This window comes from Cupressus sempervirens, chromosome 5 (genome assembly GCF_028749045.1).
Source record: "Cupressus sempervirens isolate cs-2001-9-10 chromosome 5, ASM2874904v1, whole genome shotgun sequence".
In the NCBI taxonomy this organism is placed as follows: domain Eukaryota; kingdom Viridiplantae; phylum Streptophyta; class Pinopsida; order Cupressales; family Cupressaceae; genus Cupressus; species Cupressus sempervirens.
Window position 1 is genome coordinate 710,445,426 of NC_143122.1, and position 17,381 is coordinate 710,462,806.

Here is a 17,381-nt window from a genome sequence, read left to right on the forward strand (position 1 = left end):
CATCAAGTACAAAAAGAGATGGATATCTAGGAAATGGTAAATCTCTTAAAAAAAAGTCTGAGGTCGTTTGGGTACTAATCTCCTAGACTACAAAAGCTTAATGAAAGATCTCTTAAAATGTAATCAACAAGACACAAGATTCAGATTCTCTTGAAATGTCATTGGCAATACTTGTATGTGCATTCCACCAAGCTTTAGCCCTATCAGAAAAGATGTTGAATGCATCAATTTGTTTTCCAATTGCTGCTTTGCACGTTCATGTGTTTGCCTCCACTTATAGTACCACTTGTTAATTGTCACCTTTATACTACTAATACTTTGATACATTTCAATATGATTGTAACTGATTTTCTTGAACAGAATAATGTTGTTCTTGTTCATACTCAGTACAATTAACTACTAAAACAGATGGCTCCCCATAGAGTTGAACAGTGTTCCAGAACTTTAGAAATAGATACATTACAAGAAAGTTCTGGCAAACTTACTGTTTTTATGCAGTCATCAAATTCAAATATTTAAAACTAGCACTGTTACATCTTGTGGTCTTTTGTGACATTAATCTTAAATTTTTTTTTCAGTTCTAATTAATATAAAAAAATTCTCTGGTATTTCATACAAATCACACTAATACCATTTAATGAAATTTTCTTTCTCTTGTGGAATTTGTAGGCATATTGTGGATGAATACAACAGAGAGATAAAATGTCTTGCTATGCAGTTGCTGAGTTTAATTGCAGAAACCTTACATCTAAAATCTGATTACTTTGAGTATTCATTTGGAGACATATACCAAAAGATGCGAATGAATTACTATCCAACATGTCCGAAACCAGATCATGTTCTAGGCCTCAGCCCACATGCAGATGGATCTGGCATCACACTATTGTTGCAGGATGATGAAGTTGAAGGATTGCATATCCGAAAGGATGATAAATGGGTGGCTGTTCAACCAATTCCTTATGCTCTAGTAGTTAACATTGGCTTCTTTTTAGAGGTAAATATCTCTTCCAAATTTAATTTCAAATTAATGCTTATAGTTTTTATCTTTATTGGTTTAGCTCCAGTACTAGATATATCTGGTCATTAACAGCTTGAACTGTGAGGAAATGAAAATCACGACAATTTTATCGTAAAATTTGCCCGTTGACCAATACAGTTTTTTTTTCACTTAGCATTGATTGTTAACTTCTTGCATCTTCCATTTAATTTAGAAATAACGATTTCAAAACTCCTCCATTCACCATGGTGGCAAGGACTCATTATCACAACATATGCTTAAACTAGGCTAGTGCTAAGCTTCCATAATTAGGGTTGTCCATAGACCTAAACCCAAGCCTCAAGGGTTGACTCCTGATGCTTTTGGTGCGTATCCTCTTGAGGGAAGTTAAAGGCTTTGTAGTTCGTACTTAGAGGGAGTTTACTTTCTCCTCTTGATGAGATCTTTGATCTCTTTAAACCTTGATTATTAATTAAGTGAACCAATTAACTTGGCTCTATCACAATACAATATACCCATTGCCATAAGGTTTTGGTTCCATACCCATCATTACCAATCATTGGTTGTACCAACTTACACACAAGTGGTCCATAGTAACACGGGGACACATACCCCTCCTTTTTGCCCCACATCTTAGAGATGGGGACGCACTAGGGACTTGGGGATTCCATTCCCTCGTCCCTAGTGGTGCCACCAGATTCGGCTACCTCCGCTAAAGATGGGGGGACATCTCAGTGTTGACTATTTATGTTCAATGTTTGATGTTCCAATTCAATGCAATATTCAAGTATTTACTCTTTTACATCTTTATATCTTATATTGCAATACATCTTTTCATAACTAGCATTCTAAGTACCATATGTATAGTATAATACCCCAGAGTCCCTAGCCACTGTCCCCCTGCTATCCCTTTGCTGTCCCCAAATTAAGGCCCCTTTGTACCCTTGTCCCAGGAACTTGTCCCCCCATTCCGTCATCCCTTGGTCCCCTAGAGCAATGTAACTACGGATCACACATAGCGTGATTGTCTTGAGCATACTTCACATATATACACAGGACTACTTCATACACATCACATATATACAAGCCGACTAGCTCATACCCATCACATTTGTACATGTTGACAACTTTTGCATACATCCGATACATAATGAGTAGCTCCAACATGCATCACAAAGACAATAGCGACTGGCTCATGTAGGCATCACAAATAGAATAATGATTGGTTTATAGACATTTGATTACTATCTCCTATCCATAATGCATCCAAGAGAGAAAGTAATGTCGTATCGCACACTACACCATGGGTCCCATTCTTTTTTCTTGGTTTTTTACACCAATGGATGATTGGGAAGAGAATTTGATGCATCTCATGCTACACTGGGGGTCTATCCTTAACCCAACGAGGTCAAGTATACCATTAGACGATCGAGAAGAGGGTTTGGTGCATCCCGTACTACATTGTGGGTCCATCATCAATCCCAAGGATTTCCACAAGTAGTGAACTAACCTAACTAGGTGAATTTCGACTTCAATCACCTATAAGCCACTAACGACATGTATGTCCAACTAGGAAGTAGCTTTTGACATGTACGATACTGCTAGCTATCTTCTCCACAATCCTGGGTAACGCTTGGCGTTGATCACCCCCATGCTATGGGTGACTACCAGTGAACCCTGTTGATATAACGATTAACTATGGTTACCATTATCTCATGTTAAGATAACTACCTATGCAATTATTACTGTATCAAATCTTGGATAGCCTCTAGTAATCCTTCACCTTCATAAACTAGGTGAATGCTGCTAATCCAAAATATATAATAGTAACTCTAGGCATCTTCTGTTGGCACAATCCATAACAACCCACTAATTGTCATTGTACCATAAACAGGGAGCCCTTGGCAACTTCACCTTCGTAAACTAGGTGAATGTTGACTAATCCCTTGCAGTATGTGAAACATTGATTAGTAGTACAGTCCAATGATTGCTTGTCATTGCTAAGTATCACAATACTTAATTCTTGTAAAGGTCATGCACAACAAGATTCACAATACTAAACAAATAGATAAGCATACCACAATTAAGAAAATTAGGAGATTATAGGTCCAAGTTTTTCACAAACACATATCTGTATTTTAGTAAGGCTTGAAAGGACTAAATTACATTGTTGTAGCACTATGTGAGATTTAAAACATAATCTTTACAGTTTGAACAAATCCATTATGTTGTACTACATAAGAAAACATAACCCATTGGGCTTCATATATGGGCAGAATGAATCATATGCTGCATTGGAAAAATCACTTGTACATTACTTAATCAATTGTATAGGTAACTTTCAAATTTAGCTCAAGGAAAAAGTATTATAAAGCTATGCGTAAAATCTAGCTAAGGAAATGAAAGTCATCAGAATAATCAGAACTTGTTGAGCTATAAATCCTTCCAACATGAATAGTATGTGTAACATTGATGTAGGTGATGACAAATGGAATATACAGAAGGATTGAGCATAGAGAAGTAATAAGCAAAGAGAATGTCAGATTATCTACTGCTAATTTTTATAGTCTAGGATTTGATGTACAAATCCATCCTCCACAACAACTAATTGATGAAGATCACCCTTGCTTGTTCAAGGAATTTATACATGAGGATTTTATTAGACACTACATGTCTTTGTTGGAAATGTAATGACAAGCAAGTGACTGGGGGGTGGGGAGGTGAATTAGGAACCACTTAAATTCTTCTTACTAAGATTACTTCAGCTTTACTTCTTTAGATTATCTAATCTACTTTCATGCATGAACATAAAGCAATAAAGAAATCAACACCATAACACTTTGACATAAGATATGGTAACCCAAAAACCCTCCAAATAGAAGGTAAAATTAGGGTGGGGATGACACCCACAATGCTTCACTACTATAGTAATAAAGATGGCCTGTTAAGGCTTACAATTGATCACTTCTGGTGATCTACTTTGTTAGGAGTATGAAAGATTGTTAGATCCACCTTGTGAAAGGATTTTACAATACAATGAAGTATCTATTTTGTTAAGAGATTTAGCAAAGGACCATTAGGTCCACCTGGTTAGAGGATTTGGTTGATGCACTTGTTAGGATGAATCAACAAGATGATCTCTGCTTTGCAACTTGATTTGTTGAATTACATCCTTTGAATAATATGATCACGTGACTGTGATGGATGAGTCTCTGTTCTGCCCTTTATACTGCCTTGTAGCCTGATTACTGAATTTGCTCCATATTTGCTCCTTGTCTTCATAAATCTTTCATATATCACAACTTTTCATATATCTCACACTTAGACAAATGAATTTGTCTTTCTTATATACCCTTCAAACAACAACTCTATACCAAGTCGGCTCCCACAAAAGATATCTTTATAATAATCGATTTATACCTTTAGGTCGGCCCAAATACTGATGCTTGGGCAATACAATGAGCTCGGGTGACACTGTTACTTGGATGCTTGGATAACTCTATTACACTCGGGTGATACATGAGAAATAGTTAGCTCGCTTTACACAGAGAACTCGGTTAACACTGTGAACTTAGTTCACATTGAGAACTTGGTTTCCACTAGCGACTTGGGTAACTCGATTTATACTGTGAGCTCGGTTACACAGTATACCTTCATTTGCTCGGGCTACACTGAAATCTTCTCTCTGATGGAAAGCTTGGTTGCAGTATTAACCGACTTTCTTGGATAGCTTAAGCGGTTTGTCATAATTGACAATGTCTTGCCATAGGGTTAACAATCTCCCCCTTTGGCATTAGTGACAAAAACACTTACCTTGAGTAATTCTATCAGCAATAAAAAATCTCTTAATCAAAATTTTATGTCAAACTCCCAGCTTGCATGTGCTTGATATTGTAACTCGGTTTGAACTAGAAACTGTAGCTCGATTACAACTTATTGGAATTTGGATTTTTCAAAATTGTTTTTGTTTGACTGATCATTTGACCTGCATCATATACATATTCCTCTATACGTTTCTCATATACATATTTCCCCCTTGATTATATACATACTATGTTTTCCCCTTGTTTTTGTTACAAATGCCAAAATATATACTAATAAGGTAATACCACAATGTGTGAGGAAATCATTATGCACTTTCAAAATTAAAGACATAGTTTTATCCCGATTTTCCTGAAGTACCTTTGAGATGTGCAGTTCAATCTGGATTTCGGCTGATAGCTCCATCATGAGATCTGCAATTGAGAAGTTGGTGTCATGAACTAATGTCTTTGCATGTCCCAAATGTTTCTGCATCACATCAATGTGAAGAAGTATCATACTCTAGATGTCTGATATAGTTGCCCTTATTCTGGCTTCCTCCCTCCGTAATTCTGCCTACAAATCTGTCAAAACTCTGACCTTCACAAAATGATTTGAGCTAGAACTCGGGTCAAGTGCTAACTGACTAGCACTGATCTTCAAATCTCCATCAATCTTGGTTAGTTTTTCTTTTGATTCCTTAGTGAAAATTGAAGTATCACACAACTTTGTGAAGAAGGAAACAACATTACTTACAAATCCTTAAAGAGTTCCAAGAAGAGTGGACGGTTCCACTTGATCAATAACAATTTTCTTTGCTACATTCTCCAAAACTTTATTTTCAAATTTTCTTTCTGCCATTTGCAGAAGTTTTTCTTGCCCATCTATGTCCTTATTGAATTTATGTACACTATCAATTAATTGCTCAATAATGGGGGCCTTATTATTTACCTCTATTTGCATAACATCCAAAACTATGTCCTTGGTGTCTTCAACAACTTTTCCTCTATCTCTTTTTGCTTTTAACTTTCTTTGCTGTGCTCTTTTCCTCCATAGATCACTCAGGATCTCCATCTGATCAACAGTGAGACTGGATTGATCCCTGTTTCGAATCACAATCTCAGTATCAAGGTCAATCTCATTAGAGATCTTTTCCTTTTCCTTTCCCTTTGCACTGGGAGAAACTATGATTGCTTTATCTTTTTCCTCATCTTTCTTCTCTTCTCCACTTGGTTGACTCTTAGTTTCTTCTTTGCCTTTTTTGTCAAACTTGTTTTCATCTTTTGGTTTCTGTTCGGTTAAAGCTGTCCCAGAGGTAGATTGAGTTTGCAATTCGGTTCCTACTCTTGTTGAGGCTTTCCTTCCTTCTTCCTTCATGTTTTTTTCAGCATGTTTGTACTTACCTCTTTTTGGGGGAGGGTTTTTCCCATGAGGTTTTCTCTCTTTCCCCATTTTCAGAGGTTGCATTTCTTTCCATTTGTCCATAGGTAACCAACATGGCCTAGTTGTCGGGACCCATTCTGCATTTCATCTTAGCTTTTGTAAACTTAAGTGCATTCCCCTAAGTTGCACTTAAGGGGGGGTGTTAGTGTAAATAATTATTATTTACCCTTTTACTTAAGTTTACTTAGTTATATGCATTTATTTATTAGTTGTAGTCTAGGAGTTGTTGACAACACGGGAGTTTGTTCCTACCTAGTCATACTTATCTTCTCACCTACATGGAGGATAATCCACTTTTTGTGGACGTATGCTTAGTTGTCAACCTTATCTCCTAGCGCTTTCTAGCTTTTTCTAGAAGCTTTCTAGAGGCCTTTATAAATAGGCTCTCCTATTGTAATTTCATATATATCATCTCATATATTGTACAACAACTTACATTTTACCTGAGAATACAATTTTCTTATTTTCAGACCAAATCCTTGCCTCTTCTCATCTTTTTCTTCAAATACTGAGCAAGCTACAACATATCTGACTCTGATACCATATTGGATTTGAGCAAATACACAAATCAAATCCACAAGCCCTCGAATCACCTGCTCGTAGAAAACCTGTCACAGAGAAGAAAAAGACAAGAAAAGGCAAGGGTTTGGTCTGAAAATAAGAAAATTGTATTCTTAGATAAAATGTAAGTTGTTGTACAATATATGAGATGATATATATGAAATTACAATAGGAGAGCCTGTTTATAAAGGCCTCTAGGAAGCTTCTAGAAAAAGCTAGAAAGCGCTAGGAGATAAGGTTGACAACCAAGCATACGTCTACAGAAGGTGGATTATCTTCCATGTAAGTGAGAAGATAAGTATGACTGGGTAGGAACAAGCTCCCATGTTGTCAACAACCCCTAGACTACAACTAATAAATAAATGCATTTAACTAAGTAAACTTAAGTAAAAGGGTAAATAATAATTATTTACTCTAACACTTACTTGGGTGTATGGAAGACTTTGTGTAATGTCCCCACTAATAGGGTTAGTTAGGGACAAGTAATACCTACAAAATTAATGTTAAAATCACAATAATAATAAAACTAACTATATTATTCTACCTTCTAAGTTAACCCCAATTTTAAGGATGTCTCCAGATTGGGCTTCTTAGCTCATGGCTACCTCACCATCATCCCGGGAGAGCACCCCTTAAGATTCTTCTTGGACGGGCATCCTCTATCCAAGGTCAACGACATATGCATATGTTTGACAACATCAAAATATTTTGGTACGTCGATTATCAGACATGGCGGACAATGGAGATCTTAAATATCTCACATGCTCCATGCTTCGATATCGACTCTCGACCATGGTGCGCAATGGAGATTTTAAATATCTCACATGCTCCATGTTTCGAGTTTCATTAGTATCCATGTTATTAACCTCATAGGTTAACACAATATTATCCACAAGTATGGTTCATTAATATAAATCAATTCATAAGCATAATTAAATAAATATAATTCATAAACATACCTTTCTTACCTTCTTCTTTTCCAAGAGTCACACCTTTTCATAATACAAATCCTTTGAAAAGTCACAATACTTCATAGTTATAATACTTTCAAAAAGTCACAACGCTTCATAACTAAAATTCTTTGGAAAAGTCCCACTATTTTATAATCACAATATTTTTGAAGAGTCGCAACTATTCATAATTATGACACTTTTGAAGGTTGACATCGTTTTAACATCATTGACACTTTTTCGAAAAGTTGCGTCCTTATTTTCTTCATATTACTTTCCTCTTCCATTTTTCCTTTTTGAACTCCTCTCTTCTCTTCCTCCTTCTAAAATAAACTCTCTTTCCTTTAATATCTTAATTTTAAGGAGTCATGTCTATTTGTTAAACATCTCTTGATTTTTCATTAGATTTAGTTAATTTATATTATTCTATGTTATATTATTTATTTACTTACTCAATTGTGTTTTATTATATTTATTATTAAATTCTACTTAGAAAATTAACATACTTTCTATGATATTGTCTCTTGTATCTAATCTTATTTCTTTATTTACTTATTAATTTTTTATAAAAAATTATTTAAAATATCATACTAAATATTATTTCATTAATAATATAGATTAAATAATTATTATTTTCTTGTTTTATATTTTAGTATTAGTTTCAATATAACTTTGTTATCATTATTTATTTAATAACATTTTATTATCTAATTATTATTAAAATTCTATGTTAAAATGGGGATATGATAGTCCGCCCTACCTCAAATTGCTTGTTCTCAAGCAAGTAGATAATTTCTTCTATTGAGTTGAAATATATATTTCTTTTAGTCCAAATTATTAGGTTGATATCATGGATATGTTTGTATCCTTTCTAATAGTCATTAACATTTTACATTAGCCTTTCATATAAATTATTTTTCTAGATCTCCTTTAATCCTACAGGATGGCAAGATCATGCTCTAATACCACTATAATGTCCCCACTAATAGGGTGGGTTAGGGACACCTAATACTTATAGAATAAATGCTAGAATCACAATAATAATAAAACTAATTATATTATTCTACCCTCTAAGTTAACCCCAATCTTAAGGACGTCTCTAGATTGGGCTTCTTAGCTCATAGCTACCTCGTCATCATCGCGGGAGCACACCTCTTAAGATTCTTCTTGGATGGGCATTCTCTATCCAAGGCCAACGACATGTGCATATTTTTGACAACATTAGAATATTATGGTACGTCGATTATCGGCCATGGCAGACAATGGAGATCTTAAAAATCTCACACGCTCCATACTTTGAGTTTCATTCGTATCCATGGTATTAACCTCATAGGTTAACACAATATTATCCACAAGTATGGTTCATTAATATAAATAAATTCATAAATATAATTAAATTAATATAATTTGTAAGCATACCTTTCTTACCTTCTTTTCCAAGAGTCACACCCTTTTATAATACAAATCCTTTGAAAAGTTACAACACTTCATAGTTATACTACTTTTAAGAAGTCACAACACTTCATAACTAAAATCCATTAGAAAAGTCCCACTACTTTATAATCACAATATTTTTGAAGAGTCACAACTATTCATAATTATGACCCTTTCGAAGCTTCACATCCTTTCAATATCATTGACACCTTTTCAAAAAGTCACTTCCTTATTTTCTTCATATTAGTTTCCTCTTCCATTTTTCCTTTTTGAACTCATCTTTTCTCTTCCTTTTTTTTTGTTCTCTCTAAAATAAACTCTCCTCTCTTTAATATCTTAATTTTAAAGAGTCATGTCTATTTGTTAAACATCTCTTGACTTCATTAGATTTAGTTAATTTATATTATTCTATGTTATATTATTTATTTACTTACTCATTTGTGTTTATTATTATTTATTATTAAATTCCATTTAGAAAATTAACATACTTTCTACAATATTGTCTTTTGTATCTAATTTTATTTTTTTATTTACTTATTGAAATTTTATTATTTTTTAATTATTTAAAATATCATAGTAAATATTATTTCATTAATAATATAGATTAAATAATTATTATTTTCTTGTTTTATATTTTAGTATTAGTTTTAATATAACTTTATTATTAGTATTTATTTAATAACATTTTATTATTTAATTATTATTAAAATTCCATGTTAAAATGGGGATATGACACTTTGTTCCTTCTTTGGTTTTTTCTACATTGGATGTAGCAATAGCTTGGCTCGGAGTGGAGGGTAGAGATGCAATCACAACAGCTGCCATTTTTTTCGTATCAAACTCTTCTATAGTCTGTACCTTTTGCTCTTCATCCTTCTTCATTTTACCTTCTTCCTCAAAAATGGTTTTCCACAACTTTGTTTTGGACTATACAACATCCTCAATATTATTCGTCAAAATTTGAAATGTCTTGAATCTTGGAGTTTGCCTGTTCTCATGCTTTGCCAAGGCCTCCTTGATTTCTTCATTTGAGAAGTTAGGCATAATGCTCTTCAAGGTTTGCTCTCTAATGTCCCTCCCTGTTTTCACAACATTTGTCCATCTCTGTGTAATTGCATTTAATAGGACATTAGGAGCTTGGCCTTTTAGCTCATTTGGGTCATATTTCCATTTGGTCATTTTCTCCACCAAAGCATCCTCTATTTGTTGTTGTTCTTCTCTGCCTCTGGATTCATATTTGATGTATTTAAAATCTGCCATGCCACTTCCTTCTCTTAATCTCTTCACTTGTTGCTCAAAGGATAGTGGGGGCTTCTTTAGTTGGATGATAGGAGTGTTTTCCTCTTCATCTTCATCATCTTGAAGTTTCAACTTCCTTTTGGATTTTCTTGCAGTATTGATCATAGGGGTAGCTGCCTTTTTGGGTGTAGCCTTCTTAGGTGTTCTTATGATCACTTTCCCTTTTTTCCTTGGAGGTTCTTGTTCCTCTTGTTCCTCTTTCTGTTCTTCGTGTGCTTCTTCCTTTTCTCCCTCTTCTTCTTCTTCTTCTTCTTCTTCATCTTCACCTTTACTCTCAATGAGCATGAGAGGGTCATCTTTCTTTTCCAATTTCTTCTAGGTTTTGATTCTCTTCTTCCTTCTTTTCAAGACTTGAGTAATTTCTATTTCTAGAGATATCCCGGTCTTGGCTTCATTATAAGTACCAAAATATGCTGCCTTGGGGTCAGTAGGCTCATTCAGAAGAGCCTCTATGATATATCCCTTGTATCATCTATATTTACTTCATATCCCAAGGGTTTTACCCATGCAATCTTAGGTATGACTGTTTGAATGTGAGTATTGTCACAATCAACTAAGAAACAAATATCTTGAGCATATTGCTCAACCTATTGCTGGGGTATTCTATACCTGTTTTGCATTTTCTCCTTGAAATTTTCAAAGTATGCATCCATTATACCATCAAAGTTTTCTCCCAATTCTTCTATGAAATCATTGATTTGATAGATTACTGGCCTGTCCTTGCTCTAGATCACACTATCTTTTGATGGAAAGAACTTTTGAACATAGAAAAATAAACAAACATGGAGAGATCCAAACTTACACATATTCTTCTTTGATCCTCGAATGCTCTCCATATTTTTGCCTAGTTGGCTAAACTACAACTTGGCAAGGTCAAAGGATAGATTGTTCTTCACCACCTTGTAAGCTAAGTCAAATGTTTCACAGGGAACACTGTTAGGTCTTCTTGAATTGTAGATCTTGTGTGCAATGACATGAATCCTGAATTTGATCTCCATGTCAGTGACATTATTCAGCTTCATTCCTTTGCCATCCCATTTTGCCAGGGTTTTCTTTTTTAGTTCACCATGAGCTAGAGTTTTAGTTGTTTTGGGTCTATCTAGGATGGGGTAGCTTGTAACTCGATGAACTATCTTCTTTGTGATCTCCACAGGTTGCTTGAGCCAGAAGGACATGTCATGAACTCTTCTCAAAATGTATTTGATCCACTTTATTTTGAAATCCTTTGGCATGTAAAGGGCATGTGTTAAACCTTTAATCTCTAGATGTCTATGTTCAGGCTTCAGTACTCCATTATCACATAGGGCATTATACGCTTCATTCATCTGAAATGTACCTAATTCTTGAATAGTGCAGTGATAGAATGACCTGATATCATTAATCAACAATACCTTTGGAGGTAAAGTTGAGTGTGCTCCCATTGGATCCTTTTCCTCAGCAATTATAGGATGGAGTTTGAATTTTGGTGCCTCGCAGACTGCATTCTTCACCAACAATTTTGAAACCTTCTTCACCTTCGAACTGGAGCTGGATGCCATGATGCTCAGTAATAGATGAATTCGCAACAACTAAAAATACGTCTTGCAACGTCACTTCAACACTAGTTCGCCTTTTGATCACTTGGGGGCTTGAAATCACTTTGAAAATTGAATGCAAGGTAAGAAGTAAAACCCTTGATTTCACCTTTTATTAAGAGTTTCAAAATTAGGGCCCTTTAAATGCATTGTACAATGGTAAGTAGAATAGCTTGGTTAAGTCATTCAAGCTCAGTATGAACTGATCATCGCATAGCTTGGTTAGAACTGAAAGCTCGAAGATAATAAACAACTCGGTTACAACTAAGTTGCAACTCAATTAGAACATATTTCTTTTGCTTAACCTTGTGCATCTTACTATGGTGATTTGAATGTTCTTTTTGCACAACTGGAACTAGTGTAAGATCTTTTGACTTCTCAGTTCCAGTCATCTCCTTGACTGCCTAGTTGGATGAGGATACTTCACCCAACTCATTGGATTGGATGATGATAGCTTCTTGCCTTGGACTTTTCTCTAACTTCCTTACCCATTTTTGGTTCCTTTGAGTTCCAATTTCTTCAATCTTTGACTTGCCTTTGTTTTCTTCACCATTATATGTTGTATCTCTATTCATATAATTTCTTTCCAAGTGACCTATCTTTTTGCATACATAGCATCTCATATTGGTATTTCTTTTTCTGATGTGAGTCTTTACACAATTTACTCCAATTTGTCCATATTCTCCACAATGATGACATCTTCCCCATGTATTGTAACCCCAACCAACAAATGCTTGTTGTCTGGTTCCATTGTGCTGAGTACTTGACCTACACTCTGAAGATTTATGGCCTTGTTTGTGAAATGTAAAGCAATTCCCTTCAAACTTTGATTTGGTTCTGCATCCATTTGCCTTGTGATCATACTTGTTGCAATTGTAACATTGACCGTTGAACTTGGGTGCATAGCATTGCTCTAACAAACATTTGATGTATGACCTATTTTTCCACAATTGTTGCATGTAGGCCTTTTGTTCTTCTTTTGTGCTCTTTGTTGTGATGACTCTCCTTGATTAGTATACCCAAGCCAGTAGTGCCTTTGGGTCTATTCAAGGCTTGCTCATATAGTTGATTCACACTTTCTTGTGATCTCAATCTTCTTTCGTTTAATTCCTTTTCTACTCTTAGTTCATTTAGGAGTCTCATTTTCTTCTCTTAGATTTGTAATTCCTTGATTTGCATCATCTAGCTGATCTGCCATATCTGCCTGATGTTGAGATAACTGCTGAACTTCATTGTTCTTATCCTCTAGTCTTGTAGTAAGTAGTCTTTTGTCTTCATCTGCCATTTCTTTATCAACTGCTTTATTCTTTTGTTCCATGACTTCACATAGCCTGATCGAGTGACTTTCTTGTTTTCTTTTCAATTTTCTCACTTGGGTATGTGCAGGATCATGGTCAACCAAATTATGACCTTAAGTGGTAGTGAAAAATCAGCAAATTAGGGTTATGTCAACTTGACACATAATTTTAAAGTGGTTTTGGATTTTATATCAAAAAGTTGTAAGAAAATAATTTATAGGAAATTGAATGTAGTTTCTAAACTACTAGGCCTTATCTAGAGAAAAAATATTTGATTAGTTAAAAGTTTACATTTTAATGTAGTACTATGAAAATTTTAGAGTGAAAATAAAAAGGTGTATGTCTAACCACCTTAATCAAAATCAAATGACAACATTTTTTAATATAATTATAGATATAAAAAGTAGACTCGTGCCTGGATGTGACGCATATTTTTGGGTATTTTTATTCTAAATAAATAATTAAATATGAATTTTCTACTAAAATTTTTTCGGAATTTAAAAACTCCCGTATCTGACCACCGTAACTAATTGAAAACTTTACCAAATTATTATTATTTTCTTTATACTAGGTAAAGCATAGAATGTGACGCAACTTTTGGATTTAAAAAATGTTATACTATTTGAAAGTTATAGCTGTTTTTTAATCAATATGTCAATCAAAACTTTACAATCATTTTCATTGAAAATTAACTAATAAATACTTATCGAACTCAGAATTTGACAAATATTATATCGATGGAATCTTGAGTGTTATAAAAAAACTCTTTTCGTTTCATTCAATTTCGATGAAAATTACATTGTCAAACGGCTACTCGAAGTCTGATTGTCAGGGAAACCCTTCTCAAACACGTTTTTTGGGTTGACCTAATAGGTTTGATAAATACCAAGCCTAATCGGATACCCAAATTCAAATCGGGAAATTGGATACCCGATATGAAATCAGGTATCTGTTTACTCCGAATTTTCCAATTGGGAGGGAAACCACCTACATTGGAAATTTTGAAGAAAAATTTTAGAGGAAACTTTTCGATGGAAACTTTAGGGGGAAATTTATTTTTGGGAATTGTGGGAATTATTATTATTACATATGATTATGATTATTATTGTTAACTACTATTATTATATATAGTAATATGTATGATTATTATTATTAAATATAATATAGTTATAAATATTATTATTATTATAACTAAATATAATATAGTAATATATATGATAAATATTATTATTAAATATATATTGTAATATTAAATGATTATTATTATATATAATAATATATATGGTTATTATTATTAAATATATAATCTAGTAATATATATGATTAGTATTGTTATATAATTTAATAATATATTATTATTATATTAAATTATATAGTATTATATTATTATTAAATATAATACATGACCTATGACCCCTCTCGACGCATTACATGACAACATATGTCCCTAGGGCCCCTAGTGACCCATTTCAATGCATTCCCAATAGGTCCTTAGGGGTCATAGGGATCTTAGGGACATGTTGTCATGAAATGCGTCGAGAGGGGTCACTAGGGACCCTAGGGACATATGTTGTCATGAAATGCGTCGAGAGGGGTCATAGATTAACCTATGACCCCTTTTGACGCATTAGAACCAACCAAATGGGTCCCTAGGGGTTCTAGAGACATATGTTGTCATGAAATGCATCGAGAGGGGTCATAGGTTAATCTATGACCCCTATCGACGCATTTCAAACCCCTCTCGACGCATTCAAACCAACCAAATGTGTTCCTATAGGCCTTATGGCCCCTAGGGACATATGTTGTTCTAAAATGCGTCGATAGGGGTCATAGATTAACCTATGACGCCTCTCGATGCATTGGAACCAACCAAATGGGTCCCTAGGGTTCTTAGGGCCCCTAGGGACATATGTTGTCATAAAATGTGTCGAGAGGGGTTGTAGGTTAACCTATGACCCCTCTTGATGCATTAGAACCAATCAAATGCGTCCCTAGGGGTCTTAGGGCCTCTAGAGACATATGTTGTCATGAAATGCGTCGATAGGGGTCAAAGGTTAACTTATGACCCCTCTCGACGCATTGGAAATAACCAAATGCGTCCCTAGGGGCCCTAGGGCCCTAGGGACATACGTTGTCATGAAATGCGTCGACCCCTCTCAACGCATTCGAACCAACCAAATGGGTCATACATTCTCATGAAATGCGTAGAGATGATCCCTCTTGACGCATTAGAACCAACCAAATGCGTCCCTAGGGCTCTTAGGGCCCCTAGAGGCATTCATTGTGATGAAATGCATCGTTAACCTATGACCCCTCTCGATGTATTAGAACCAACCAAATGCGTATTAGGGGTCCTAGGGCCCCTAGGGACATGTTGTCATGAAATACGTCGAGAGGGAACCTATGACCCCTCTCAACGCATTAGAACCAACCAAATGCATCCCTAGGGGCCCCTATGGACATTCGTTGTCATGAAATGCGTCGACAGGGGTCATAAGTTAATATATGACCCCTCTCGATGCATTAGAACCGACCAAATGCGTTCCTAAGGCCCCTAGGGACATACGTTGTTATGAAATGCATTGATAGGGGTCATAGCTTAATCTATGACCCCCCTTGACACATTGGAACCAACCAAATGGGTCCCTGGGGGTCCTAGGGCCCTTAGGGACATATGTTGTCATGAAATGTGTCGAGAGGGGTCATAGGTTAACTTATGACCACTCTTGACGCATTAGAACCAACCAAATACGTCCTTAGGGGTGTTAAGGCCCCTAGGGACATTTGTTTATAATGGAATGCGTCAATAGGGGTCATAGATTAACCGATGATCCCTCTCGACGCATTGGAACCAACCAAATGAGTCCTTAGGGGTCTTAGGGCCCCTAGGGACATGTTGTCATGAAATGCGTCGATAGGGATCATAGATTAACCTATGACCCCTCTTGACACATTAGAACCAACCAAATGGGTCCCTAGGGGTCCTAGGGCCCCTTGGGACATATGTTGTCATGAAATACGTCGAGAGGGGTCAAAGGTTAACTTATGACCACTCTCGACACATTCGAACCAACCAAATGCGTCCTAAAGGGCCCTAGGGACATATGTCGTGAAATACGTCACTAGAAGTCATAGATTAACCTATGACTCCTCTCGATGCATTGGAACCAACCAAATGGGTCCTTAATGAAATGCGTCAAGAGGGGTAGTAGGTTAACCTATGAGCCCTCAACGCATTAGAATCAACCAAATGCGTCCGTAAGGGTCTTAGGGCCCCTAGGAACATATGTTGTCATGAAATGTGTCGAGAGGGGTCATAGGTTAACCTATGACCCCTCTCAACGCATTACAACCAACTAAATGGGTCCCTAGGGGTCCTAGGGCCCCTAGGGACATATGTTGTCATGAAATGCGTCAAATAGTCTTGATGCATTTGAACCAACCAAATGCGTCCCTAGGGGTTTTAGGGCCACTAGGGACATATGTTGTCATGAAATGCGTCGAGAGGGGTTATAGATTAACCTATGACCCCTCTCGACACATTAAAGCCAACCAAATGCTTCCCTAAGGGTCCTAGAGCCCTTAGGGACATGTTGTCATGAAATGCATCGAGAGGGGTCCCCTCTGGATGCATTCGAACCAACCAAGTGCGTCCTTAGGGGCCTTAGGGCCTTTGGGTACATATGTTGTCATGAAATGCGTTGAGAGCCCTCTCAACGCATTTTAACCAACCAAATGAGTCCCTAGGGGTCCTAGGGCCCTTAGGGACATATGTTGTCATGAAATGTGTCGAGAGGGGTCACAGATTAACCTATGACCCTTCATGACACATTAGAACCAACCAAATTGGTCCTTAGGGGCCCTCCCCTCCCCTAGGAACCAATTTGGTTGGTTTTAATGCGTGGAGAGGGGTCATATGGGCCCTCCCCTAGGAACCAATTTGGTTGGTTCTAATGCGTCGAGAGGGGACATATGGGCCTCTAGGGACCAATTTGGTTGGTTCTAATGAGTCGAGAGGGGTCAT

The 17,381-nt window shown here is 36.0% G+C and overlaps 1 protein-coding gene across 1 annotated transcript in view; it reads left to right on the forward strand.

The window, feature by feature from the left end:
* Nucleotides 1–17,381, forward strand: part of LOC149557966 (protein LATERAL BRANCHING OXIDOREDUCTASE 1-like) — a 99,012-nt gene that overhangs the window by 56,189 nt on the left and 25,442 nt on the right. Inside the window, exon 3 of the mRNA XM_089832408.1 lies at nt 670–994. Coding sequence (XP_089688534.1) covers nt 670–994 — 325 coding nt within the window. The remainder of the gene's footprint in view (nt 1–669; nt 995–17,381) is intronic.